We start from the raw sequence: 13,450 nt of genomic DNA, 5'->3' as shown, positions 1-13,450 counted from the left end.
CTATAACTAGTGCCAGGATTCTGACAAGTCCTTGACATTCTTAGGGATCTGCAATAACTCTGGACAGCGTGGAGACGTGCGCAATGAATGCTGCCTCTTGTCACACATCTCGTGTTACACCACACTATGCATAGACTTTGTGTGCCACAAGTGTTGCGATTTAATTCCCGCCTGGTGCGAAACGTGTTGCGTGCAGTGAATTGCAATACATTTCCTATAATTTGACCGTCTCTGGACCATGCTGCTTCGTCTGCGCGCACGTACCATCGGAAGCAGCCATTCGTACGCTTAGTTACAGGAACGCTTGGTGCTTATAAGAAATGTCGTGGCAGTGGGTTTAATCACCTGGAGGCAATGTGCACAAGCATTGTCTGAGGTGAAAATCGAAACCCACGAGCTTAAGTCATTGGAGGTAACTATAAACTGGAACAAATCTTGACATCGTAATTTTTGCGCATAAAAAGTCCCGTCGCATCACGCAGAACACTATCAGGTTTGGACGGATATGTAGACTCCTTTTTGCGTCACCTGAACTCACTCTGTCAGCCACCGTGCGTACGTTTTGATTGACATCTCCATTCAGCCTTTGGCAGTCATCTGCTAGAACGGCTTCGTTTTCAGACGCATTCAGTGGATCGGATGGCATGCGTTACTAGCTGTTTATCTCTCGTCGAACAAGCGGAACTTCAATATACAAAAAGTCATTGACTGAGGCGCGGCTGGCCGATTATCCTCTCTTTTAAGACAGTCCAGCTCTTCCTGCATTGTCTGGCCATAGCTTCACGTTGCCCGATCTGATTAGAAAGTTGACCTTTCCTGTTAGCAGCTGTAAGATATTAACTTTTTCAGCTGGGCATGCATTTGTTGACGTAAGAGCTCCGGTGTGTGTATCTCTTTTGGTGAATGACTAGATTGTCACATCTCTTTCTGTGCATACCAGCCCAAAATTTTCGGGGTACAAATTTGACTTAACACGTGCTCAGGTGAGGGTGGGGGGTCAAATTGACCCCCCCCCTCCGAAGGTTTTTCCCGAATGGTTTCCGAACGACGCGGAGTGGCTGTGCCAAACTTTGCATAGCTATATGAAATTGAATAGCGGATCGTTTGACATCAAAAATTTAGATGTATATTGTAACGTCGCTGACCTATGGCAGGTCAAATTCAGGCCATGGTTTTAGCGAAGGCAATTTCTAGGGAATCGTCCAATCTGATACAATAACGGAGTGTTTGACGAGGCCATACATCTCTGAGATGCTTTCTTAGGCCCCACAAATATTGAATGAGCAAATTACATTTCCCTAAGGTTAGGTGTGAAGGTCAGACCAAGGTCAAAACCAACCTTTGTATTACTCTAAGGCTTGCTTGCTGTATGAGATAGTTTGTGGTGTTCATTTCGAATTTATTGACAGCGGGAACCGCATTAGACATCTTCTATTGACTTCTTACAGGTCAGAACAGGTCATACCTAAGATGACCCGGGTCGACATGCCTAGCGTAATCATTGTCGCTTATTTAGATGCGAAACTCAGGGCAGTCTTGTATGATTATGGTCGCCAGGACCTTTAAAAGCTCAAACACGATCACTTATCTCAAATGGGTTTACGACCTTTTGCTCAGAAACAGTTGCCTAGGTTTTGGGGACACTTTAGAGACCAATCTGTAAATTTACCTTGTTTGACCTTATTTTTTACCTTAAGGTCATGACCTGTAAAGCTCAAACTTTGACCAAAGTGAGTTCACGTACAGGTCAAGACACACTAAATTTGGTGCCTCTAGCTTTCTTAGCTCCCGAGATCTCAAGTGGGGTCAAATTGACCCCCCCCCGAGCAAAGGGTATCTAGCCGGCCACCCGGGCGCGTGTTAAGCGTTGTGTTTTTGATATTCAGCCCTTCATAAAAGGTCGTGTTTAGACATCAAGGTGGTGTCTGAACCAACATTTTTTTAATGGTCACTGCGCCCGTGGTGTTTACACCATTTTATTGGAACTAAGGCGGTTGAGATTAGAATGTGTATGAATGCCACGTATCTTAATAAATTTGAGAGAGATGATTGTAGGCAGTTCCAAAGAAGGTAAAAAGTGATGAGCATCAGTTCTTTTTGTTCTTTGTGTCTATGCTGAGGAATATAGGCGTAAATAGCAAACCATTTCGTTTGATTCCATATTCATAGCTTTTGTTCTCCTAGGAACTGTGCGTGATGTTTTTACGAATTATATGTATACATTTATACATATACTTTCATATATGCATGCACATATATGCTGTCATATATATATATATATATATATATATATATATATATATATATGTATAAAATGCAAGCACATATGACAAACCCCCATATGTTGTGCAAGGGCAGATCTAGGTAAACGAGGCACCATTAGCGCTAATTTTCTTTGTCAAACCGCCATTTGGTGAACTATAAACTCACGTTGTAACACGCGCCCGGTTGGCCGGCTCGATGCCCCTCGCTTGGGTGGGGGGTCAGTTTGAGACCCCCCCCGCTGAGATCTCGGGAACTAAGAAAGCTAGTGACACCAAATTTAGAGTGTGTTGACCTGTACGTGAACTCACTTAGGTCAAAGTTTTAGGTTGCTAGGTCATGACCTTCGGGTCAAAGAAGGTCGGATAACAACAGACAAAGGTCAAGCTCCAGGTTGGTCTCCAAGCGCCCCCAGAACCTAGATAGCCGTTTCTAAGTAAAAGGTCACATGCTCATTCAAGGTCAGTAACCTTGCTTGATCTTTTGAAGGCCGAGGCGACCAAAATCTTGCAAGTTTGCTTTGAGCTTTGCATTTGACTAAGCGACAAAGATTACCCTAGAGTGTATGTTCCTAAAAAAAATGTTGACCTGGGTCGTTTTAGGTCAATGACCTATTCTGATTTCTAAGAAGTCTATGGAAGATGGATAATGCGGTTCCTGCTATCAATGAATTCAAAACGAGCACCAGAAGCTGTCCCGTACAGCAAGCCCCAGAGTGGCAAAACAAAATGGCTTTGACCTTGGTGCAACCTTTATACCTGACCTTAGGTCAATCTAATTTGCTTATTCAACTGTTGTGTTGCCTAAGAAAGCATCTCAGAGATGCTTCGTCTAACACTCCGTTGTTAGATCAGATTGAAGGACTCCCTAGAAATTGCCTTGGCTGAAACCGTGGCCTGTGTTTGACCTGCCATAGGTCAGTGACCTTACTAGGTACACCTACATTTTGATGCAAAACGATCCGTATTCAATTGTCTACACAGCTATGCAAAATTTGGCGCGGCTACGCCGCGCCATTCGCAAACCATTCTGGAAAACCCTTCGGGGGGAGACAATTTGACCCTCCCACCCGAGCGCATGCTAACAGTCCACTGGTTCACGTTGCATGTTTTTTCATGCACCTACACTTCTTAATCTCACATCCAGGAAACATAATGCTCCAGACGATGACGCACAGATCAAATGCACAGAAGAGCTATTGTATGTTACATCTGGAGATGGAGTAAGTAAAAAGCCCGGTTAAGTTTGCAACACGCATTATATTACTGTGCATGCACAACATGATGTATGCATACATGTGCATTAGTATGTATTATAGTCTAACTTGACCTCTTAATCCTGCTGGAGTATACCGCATGCCTTTTTTCATTTGGCCCCAGGCAACGCAGATACACCAACCCCATAACGATGGGCTAAAGCCTGTCCAATGGAAGCATTATCGAAACGTTCAACATGTACTGTAGGTAGGTGTAAAAACAAAACTAATAAAATCACTACTAAAATCTAAGCTTTACACGCCTGTGATTGCCACTTTGCATCATCTGACTGCGTTTCAGCTGAAATATGTGCGTCACCAGTGTTCATGATGGATGTGACTGAAAAATATGCGATACTTAGCTTACTGTGACTGAAAAATATGCGACACTTAGCTTACTCCAGCACTGTAACATCTATATCAATTGCAGGAAAAATCACCAAATTTCAAAGCGCTTTGGCAAGCAGCCGCGGAGAAGCTAATCAAAATTTCTCCCAGGCACGGAATTTCCCCCAGCAAGGAAGAAAGTTGCTAACACTGCAGACGCAACGCGTAGAGCATAGCAGCGAAGCTTGCTTGATGGCCTACAAGCGATCAAAGAAGACCAGATGAGAGCTACATGTGGCTGTGAGGGCTGTTATGTATGTGGGTTGCCCATTGACATAAAGCCGTGGAAGCTGTATATCTTTGAGTACAACTAGCCGATGTTACAAGTTACGAGACTCAGGCGTGCCTTTAAACAAGACCACCAAAGCCAGAAAGACTTCAGGAACCCAACTGACACCATGTGACTGAATGATTACATTATAGTATCAATTACTGAATGGCTATTCGATGTAAATGACGCCACACACACACACACACACACACACACACACACACACACACACCACACACACACACACAACACACACACACACACACACCACACACACACACACACACACCAACACACACACACACACACACACACGCATGTATATATATATATATATATATATATATATATATATATATATATGAATATAGATATAAACATATGTACATATAAATATATACAGTTATGTGCGTGTGTGTGTGCGTGTATGTGTGTATGTGTGTGCGTGCGCCTGTTTATGCGTATGCGGCTGGGGTCCGCGGTCCGCAGTCCGGCGCACGCCTTGGACCGCTGTTTGTTTGAAGTTGCCAACGCGCCATCGATCGCCGCTGGAAGCGTTGCCGTTGGGGGGGGGGGGGGGGGGGGGGGGGGGGGGGAGCGTCACCTGATCAGTCCACCTGGACACACGGCCGGCCGAGGAGCCGGCTCGACCCTCCGTCTTTGTCCTCCGCACACATACAGCCAACATGAAGGTGAGATCAACTCTGGAGTAGGCTGAAAGTGCGATAACTTACCGTTTACCTGTATTTCATGTACTAGCCTGCCTCATGCTATCGCTATAACACAGATGAATATGCTGACACCAAATCTAAAATGCACGAAGAAAGTGGATTAAAGGGGCGAGGCGCGTTTCTTCGAGAACGTCTTGCATGTTTCGTCACCATGTATGTCTCCGTCGTTTCACGTGCGCAGACTTTTGACGTGATCCCACGTGACCAAAGGCGCAACCATTATATTACGAAGTGGTACATGGCCACGAAATAAAAACGCCTCTGTTGGAGAATTTGACGGCCATTTTGAAACAATTAGTGACCCGTGACGGTTTGCTTCTGCTCATTCCGCTTCTTGTGCATTTAATATTTCGTACCAACTCAGGTTTCTGTCTAATAATGCTGCCGAGAAGTGGGCCTGTCTGCTCCAGTCACCTTCGCTTGATGAAACAGGACGAACATGTGTTTTCATCTTTCTTTTTCACAAAGTACAGCGCGTTACGCACAGATGATAAGTATCACGTTAGCATGCAGACGAGGCCGTATTTGGGGAATGAGATTGCTAATGCAACAAAGCTTACTTAAAATAAAGGTCTCGTAATCTGACCATTATGTAGGTCAAGTTCAGGTCAGTCCAGTTGCGTCGGGCCTCGACCAAAGAGTCAGCACATACGTCGAAGGGGGGGGGGGCTTATCGTCGCCTGCCTCTTACCAGCCCAGCCAGGTGCGGTGCCTCGTGCGCACAGGCCATTAGGGGGTCGTGGTGGCGACATGCATTGATGTTCGGATCAATCAGTGCCAGTAGATCGATAAGAACAGCGTTGCTACGTCACAACAGGATTCCTGCTAGTCGCAATGCGTGGATGTTCCTGCGTCTGGGAGGGAAGTAAAATGGGAAAACGCCCAGGCCTGCCTGTTGCCGAAGAAGACGGCAGGCCGGATAACGAGCAAAGTTGTATATATGTATATCTTTTGTTACGATGGAGACCCCAGATAGCAACACATTGGGAAAAGGCCAAACAACCGACAATTTTAAGTCAAAAACGTTGCAAAGACCGCTGCAGCGCCACATGATCCGTACTGTGCCATTTGTTCGCCAGCCTTCTCATTCTTTACACTGCAACATCTCCGTAAATGTTCTCATGTTAACATGGGTCCTGTGTGTGATTTGTATTCTATTGGCACTAGCATAACGACAGTGGCTTACGTCAAAATTGTATGGCGCTACAAAGTCAACAAAATTTGCAGAGAAGATAAGACAGTGGTAACTGCCTTATTCCCCGGAGATGAACCAGGAGAATGGAGATACAGATGTGATGATATTTTGACGACATGCCTTTATCGAAACAATAACAGAAATCCCTTTTGCTATCATTCGAACAGGGCATGTTGCCGAAATATCAACGCATCCATATCTCCATTTTCTTGGTTTTTCTCAGACGGACAATGCAATCGCTGCTGTCTTAATTAAGCAAATAATGTTCCTCGCAAATGCACTTAACAACTTACGTAAAATTTGCAGAAGTGACAAGATGGCAGCATGGCAGCATGACAGCCGTCACTAGGAGTCTGAAGCTTGTCTTGTTGCATGCAGTTTGTATGAAGGGAAGATGTTTTATTGTGATTGGGAAGCAGGACAGAACCATCTTCGCACAGTTTTAGAGAAGATGAGTTGAACCATTTTTTATGACTCCGACACGGCAGGCTAAAAAATACACCATTAAGACATGCTCGTGCAGTGAATGATGTGCAATGCTTTGGGTGGAACACATCCCATCTCCACGAATAGCGCGTTGAATTCTCTTGGGAGTGAATTCCGCCAGCGTATCTATCTTCGGGTCGCCGTCTTTTCTCAAAATCCCTGACATCATCACAAGATGGGTGACTGTGTGGTCCGATCCAGAACAACGCATGAAATGGTCATGGTGACCTGCTGGCCAACAGAGAAGGACGCAAAACCGGAGCCTACTCCCAGGAAATAAGCAGTGTTACCCTGTTATTTCCCAACCCTTTCCGTCTTTCCACATTGTAATAACCCACTACCAGTCTACAATACACATTGCGTTTCAAAATGCAGCGTTCTGTCTGCCATATCTTGTCCATGGGCGTCTCTTTAGTAGTGGGTAATCGTCTGTAGCAGCAGATTTGTTTCCGCCAAAATATTGGAGACAATTATCTATTCCTAACGGGGAAGGCTATGGGTGAATAAGCAGTGTCGAGGCAAACATCACCACGAAACAGAGGTCTGTACAAAACCTTCGGCGCAACCGCCTCGCAAACCTGTGCCGCAGCGAGAACGCACGCGCACTCGGCCTAAGGGGCAGCTAACCCCCTGCACGCCTCACCCACTGTGTCCTCTTCGCAGGGCGGCACCATTAAGTCGACGGGCGGCCTCAGCGACTCAGACGCCGACAAGCTCGGCCGGCGACTGCGCAAGTCGATGAACGGCATCGGCACCGACGAACGAGTCATCATCGAGATCCTGACCAAGAACGGCTGCGAGGATCGTGAAACCATCGCCGACCGCTACAAAAAACAGTTCGGACGGGTAAGATGCGGCCTGGTCTCCGCAGCGTGGATAGATCGGGTAGGTTATGTCTGGTGATAGGTTATAGGGGACACCGCACATACAGTGCACGTGTAAATCTTGTGCAGATAAGGTCGGGCCTGGTCGCATAAATTGCCGATCGGCTTCCGTAACGTCCAGCCTTTATGTATTGTGCTCAACATGGAAGAAACCGGGTATGCTATGGGTAGTCTCACGGTCGGATACGTGATGGTTAGGGACATCTTTTCATTCGGAGACACAAGGACATCGTCAAGCTAGAAGGCCACGGGCTCATATAAATTAGATAAGAACAAGCTAAAAACTCCAATCAACCGCAGCGACTTCCAACGTGCTTTTGACTGCAAATACCTCATTGCCCAGTGAAATACCCAGTCGTATGAGCAAAGGCAAGGCCCTGAATCTTTGGCTTCGCATGGCCAGAAATTCACATTAACTCAACGCAGAAATGCAACGCAGTGCAGAAATGCAACCGTGCAACGCAGAAATGCAAATACATCCAGAAATGCACATTAAATCAACTGAAATCGACCTGAAATACCGCGACACTTCCAACCTCAGGGCACGCGAGCGCAGTGTAACAGTCGAAAGAAGGTCAGGTTGTTTAGCCAACTGAGGTGCTTCCAGGCATCAGTCATACACCACATTTACCATGAGGCCACCACGTGCATGTATTTTAGTTGAGAGATATGGGACTGAAGTTCATCTGACGGCATGCGTTTTGCCGGCATTTCTGGCTTCAGTAGCTCTCGATCCCTGATGCCGTCGGTGCTAAGACCAGTGAATCTGAGTGCCATCCATCCTAGCTTGCCGCATGCGAACTCTGGGCTGCTGCAGTTCTGACCTCGCCACCGTGCCTAAAGGATTTTAATGCAGTTCTGACCTCGCCACCGTGCTTACAGGATCTGGATGCAGTTTTGACCTCGCCGCCGTGCCGACAGGATTTGAATGCAGTTCTAACCTCACCACCGTGCCTAAAGGATCTGAATGCAGCTTTGACCTTGCCACCATGCCGTCAGGACCTGAAAGATGACTTGAAGGCGGAGCTTGGAGGCAACTTCGAGTCGGCCGTGCTGGCGCTGTGCGAGCAGAACAGCCATCATTACCTGGCGCAGTGGTGCCGGAAGGCCATTCGGGGCCTCGGCACCGACGAAAACACGCTCATCGAAATTATCTGCGGTTGCAAGCGGGATATGGTGGCACAGGTGGACGCCGCCTACAAATACCGTAAGCAAGCCAGGGGTCATCGGGGTCTGCAAGCGCCTGAGTGGGTCAGGTGCCGCCGATGGGCCTACAAGCACCGTGAGTTAGGTAGGGCGGGTGGTGGGGGTATCGGTGGGGGTTGGCGAAAACCGGCTTCTCCCACGCGGCCGGTTGCTTTGACGGCGAGGAAGGAGTTCAAGCGACCACCACCCGGAGACTTCAGTCCACGTCTCTGCGGTGCTAGCATGATATCGTGGCATTGGGTGAAGCAGTTACTCACATCCTATCTTATGGCGAGCATTCGTGTCCACGCTGCATTTCTGAAAGCAGTGACCGATTTCTCCGATTCAGGATGAAATCATTACTCCTGAATTTCGCGATCCACAAACGTTCATGTTGTTCCCCTTAAGGTCATTGATAACATTACGGGATAGGTAAAACAACAAATAGACACACCAACAACCACATACAACATGTATGCAAAGGCAGGTTAAAGTCCGAGGAGTTGCCAGTTTGCTTCTGCAACGTCCGGCTAGGCTGCACAAATCACGTTCAAATTTGAGCACTTGTAGTTCTGAGAGAGGGAGCACTTCCAGTACTTCAGATTTCACAACATTATCGTTAAGATTACACGAAGGTCCGATCTGCCTCTCGTTATTATCATTCAAGGTAGCCTCAGCAAAGAAGCAGGACATATGATTACCTGCCATGTTCTCTCACGAGGCTGCGGGGACCTGGGTCTAAGGCTGTGAACTTCAGGCAACATGCCTGCAACCAACGCAGGCCACTGTATTCTGTGGCGATGTTTGTGGTGTAACTTCGTTACACGGTTCTATTTCAGAAGCAGATAGCTGCAGGAGCGTAGCACTCTTGAGCCGTTGGGGCTCGTTTGAAAAAAACCGTGGATGACTCCGCAGCAGTGTTTGATGACCGCTGGCGTGACTCCGGCGCAGTGTTTGACCGTTGATATGACTCCGCCACAGTGTTTGGACTATTGATATGACACCGCCACAGTGTTTGACCATTGACCATTCCTCCACAGTGTTTGACAGTTGATATGACTCCGCCACAGTGTTTGACCGTTAACATAACTCCGCCACAGGGTTTGACCGTTGATATGACTCCGCCGCAGTGTTTGGCCGCTGGCGTGACCCCGCCGCAGTGTTTGACCGCAGACTTGACCTCGCCGGAGTGTTTGACCACAGGCGTGACCCCGCCACGGTATTCGACCGCAGACGTGACCTCGCCGGAGTGTTTGACCGCAGACGTGACCCCACCGGTGTGTGTGACCGCAGACGTGACCCCGCCATGGTATTTGACCACAGACGTGACCCCGCCACAGTATTTGACCGCAGACGTGACCCCGCCACAGTGTTTGACCGCAGACATGACCCCGCCGGTGTGTGTGACCGCAGACGTGACTCCACCGCGGTGTTTGACCTGTGACGCAGCCCCGCCGCAGCGCTTGACCACTAGCATGGCTCCACCACAGAGTTTCGCCGCTCGCTGGAAGAAGACATCGAGTCGGAGATGAGTGGCGACGTCAAGCGCCTGATGGTTGCGCTGCTGCAGGACGGCAGGGAAAACGACGACGTCGGCGTCAGCCCGCAGCGCTCCAAGGATCTGGCCCAGGTCAGTGTTCGGCAGAGCCCAGCAGCATATGTACTGCATGGGCTCAGGCCAATCCTTCACGTGCCATTCCTGGTGAACAGGCTTGGTACCATTTATACATTCCATTGACACGAATACATTCTATTGTCTACAGGAGCTGTATGAGGCAGGAGAAGGCATGAATAGCGGGACAGACGAGGAGACGTTTATCCGAATCTTCTGCACAACGAACTACCCCCAGCTCAAGAAAACATTCGAGGAGTACACCAAATTTGCGGATAACTCGATAGAAAATGCCATCGAGAAGGAGTTTTCAGGAGACCTGAAGGAAGCGCTTCTAACTGTAGGTGAGGAACGCTGATACTTATCATATGCGTTTTCACCAAAACTATATGCTATGTCGTGATTGGTCTGAAGCGTGCCAGCACATCACATGTGATCACAAACAAAATTTACGCTGTAATCCCTCGCGAAAACTCCCATTTGTGGAAAATTTGGGGATGTGGGGAAAGCGGCCTGTAAGAGTTGAACATAAATTTCGATGAATGCCCACAGCTTATCACACAATGCATGCTTTCACATCAACGAAAGCAATGCTAAACCTTTGGGTGCAGATTCCTTAATTTCTTAAATTACCTTGAACTCGAAATATCTCGAAAATATCAAACGATTAGATGCCAGTTAAATAAGACAGAGGAGGAACAGTTCACTGTTCTCTGTGACGACAAATTCACTAATATCGATCGGAATATTCACGCAAATGCAAACCGTGATTAACTGCAACTTTATTCACATGTATGGGTGTTTCTATGTTTCTAACGTATTTGTGTGTGCATGTGTGTTTGCATGATTGTGTACGTGTGTGCATGTGTATTTGTATGATTGTGAACATGTGTGCATATGTTTTGATATGATTGTGCAGGTGTGAACATGTGTGCTTGTATGTTTGTGTAGGTGTATGCATGTTTGCTTGTTTGCTTTTGTAGGTATCTTCATGTTTGTTCGTATGTCTATGTAGGTGTGCGTATGTGTGCTTGCATGCTTGTGTACGTGTGTCCTTTGTGTTTGTATGCTTAGGTACGTGTCTTTTTGTGCTTGTGTAGGTGCATCCATGTGTTTGTACGTTTTTGTAGGTATGTGCATGTGTGTATGTTCATGTAGGTGTGCATGTGTGTTTGTATGCCTATGTAGATGTGTGTATGTGTGTTTGCATGCGTGCGGGTTTGAAAATAGTTGGGCTGCCATGTAATTCTCGTTTCATTGAACATGCCTTACGCGTTACCATGCGCTGTGCTGTATCTGTTTCAGTGCTGTGCGTCAAAGATCAGAACGCCTACTTTGCTAAGGTGCTACACGATGCGATGAAAGGTGCCGGCACTGACGACGACACACTCATCCGCATATTGGTCACGAGATCAGAGGTTAGTGAGTGCTTGGGAAGAGGTTACAGTTCGTAGATATCTTACGAAGTCACAGGACAGAGGCTACCATACGAAACCAGAGGTTTGCGGTTTGCCTCGGATGATAGATACTAAGAAATAGTCAATAACGTCAGCGGATACATTGGGAGGCCCGTGTCCGTGACTCAGGAATGAGGCCACTGTCCCATAGCCAACACACAACACAAAATATCCCGCGAACTGATTGATATGTTTAACTCGAGGTAACAGACGTTATTGGTCAGCCCTAGGTTGTGTCTATCAATAAGTTCATGGAATGATATTGCAATGGATTTGAAGGCCACCCGTTGGCACAATGCAGAAAGGGCTCAATAATGGGACCAGAGCACTGGTAATTGAGATGCTCTCTACCTACCAAATAGCACGTGACATGGAAACTAGACTTGGGAAGCAAGACTTAAGTGAGTGATTTTGTTTGCTAGGAATGCATTCTAGTTACATGCTCCAGCTGAGTTCGTTTAAACCTCGATCCGCCCCGCGTGCTCTCGAAACTGAAAGTGTGTTCTTGGGTTCCATGCAATGCCATGACAACTATGTCCTCAGATCGATTTGGAGGATATAAAGGAGGCCTTTAAGAAGGCCTACAAGAAGACGCTGGCAGAGGCGGTCACGGCAGAGACATCCGGGGACTACCAGAAGATACTGCTGGCCATCATCAAGTAATGAGCGCACCTGGAGTGCTGCTCTCTGGAAGCGGTCAGCTGAGGAGTGTGCGATCGCAGCCAATTCGTTTGAAAATTGATTTAAACCTTATTGATGAGACCTTCCACGTAGGCGGTGTGGCAGGATGCGGCAGCACCGCCCTGTGTGTGGTGTATGTGGGATCGGCCGCTGCTCCATCCGCGTTCTAGCGGAGGGAGCACCGGCACACATCAGCAGCCAGCCGGTGCCATCGAGCCTATTGCTGTGAAAGCTCCAGCCTTTTGCTGCAGAGCCATCCGTAAGCCAGAGCAAATCATGCGATGATATCGGACTATAACTAGTGCCAGGATTCTGACAAGTCCTTGACATTCTTAGGGATCTGCAATAACTCTGGACAGCATGGAGACGTGCGCAATGGATGCTGCCTCCTGTCACACATCTCGTGTTATACCACCATATGCATAGACTTTGTGTGCCACAAGAGTTGCCATTTAATTCCCGCCTGGTGTGAAACGTGTTGCGTGCAATGAACTGCAATACATTTGCTATAATTTGACTGTTCTTTGACCGCGCTGCTTGGTTCGCACGCCAGGGTTGGTAAAACCTGCCGACTCGGTGGATAAGGTCTGCGATAAAAATGCATATTTTCACGCGAAGTCTGGTGCCAAAAATGTCATTGAACAGTAAATTTTGTTGACGGCCAAGACGAAAAAATACAGCATGCCATACGAAACATAACGTGAGGCCTCCATATGTAGATATTATCACTCCATGGTAATAACTTTCGTCACACAACACAAACGCTTTTGTAAAGACTGCCGTACCATACGGCACTCCGGTAACTTTCCTAACTTTCATTCTAACCCGGCGACAAAAAGATCCTATCATTTTGGTTGGTCAGTCGACTTGATGAAAGGTCGGCGACAAATCGATGCATTTCCTATGGCCCGGCCCGTGGGCCGATTCGCTGTTTTTAACAGCCGACTTTCAGTGTGCCAAACCAGACAGTATAAAGGATTGAAAAGATCTAGATATGCGGATTCATCTGGCCGCAAGGGCGTGTTTTAATTGTTGCGATGCGAC

At 47.4% G+C, this 13,450-nt stretch overlaps 2 protein-coding genes across 2 annotated transcripts in view; one reads left to right on the top strand and one right to left on the bottom strand.

The window, feature by feature from the left end:
- The window catches only part of LOC119096576 (annexin A3), a 7,402-nt gene extending 7,122 nt beyond the window's left edge, over nt 1-280 (bottom strand). The window contains exon 1 of the mRNA XM_037219480.1: nt 227-280. Coding sequence (XP_037075375.1) covers nt 227-280 — 54 coding nt within the window. The remainder of the gene's footprint in view (nt 1-226) is intronic.
- A 4,553-nt stretch (nt 281-4,833) lies between these two features.
- LOC119097096 (annexin A13-like) lies at nt 4,834-12,896 on the top strand. Its single transcript, XM_037220141.1, has 7 exons — nt 4,834-4,867; nt 7,251-7,433; nt 8,471-8,678; nt 10,147-10,286; nt 10,420-10,612; nt 11,574-11,686; nt 12,269-12,896. Exons 1-7 carry the CDS (start codon nt 4,862-4,864, stop codon nt 12,386-12,388), a joined length of 963 nt encoding a protein of 320 aa, XP_037076036.1. The 5' UTR covers nt 4,834-4,861; the 3' UTR covers nt 12,389-12,896.
- Nucleotides 12,897-13,450: the final 554 nt, after the last annotated feature.

The sequence above is a fragment of the Pollicipes pollicipes genome, unplaced genomic scaffold (assembly GCF_011947565.3).
Source record: "Pollicipes pollicipes isolate AB1234 unplaced genomic scaffold, Ppol_2.1 Scaffold_4295;HRSCAF=5057_pilon_pilon_pilon, whole genome shotgun sequence".
Taxonomy (NCBI): Eukaryota; Metazoa; Arthropoda; class Thecostraca; order Pollicipedomorpha; family Pollicipedidae; genus Pollicipes; species Pollicipes pollicipes.
Note: the sequence above shows the minus strand (reverse complement) of the source record. Positions and strands in the feature narration are given on the sequence as shown.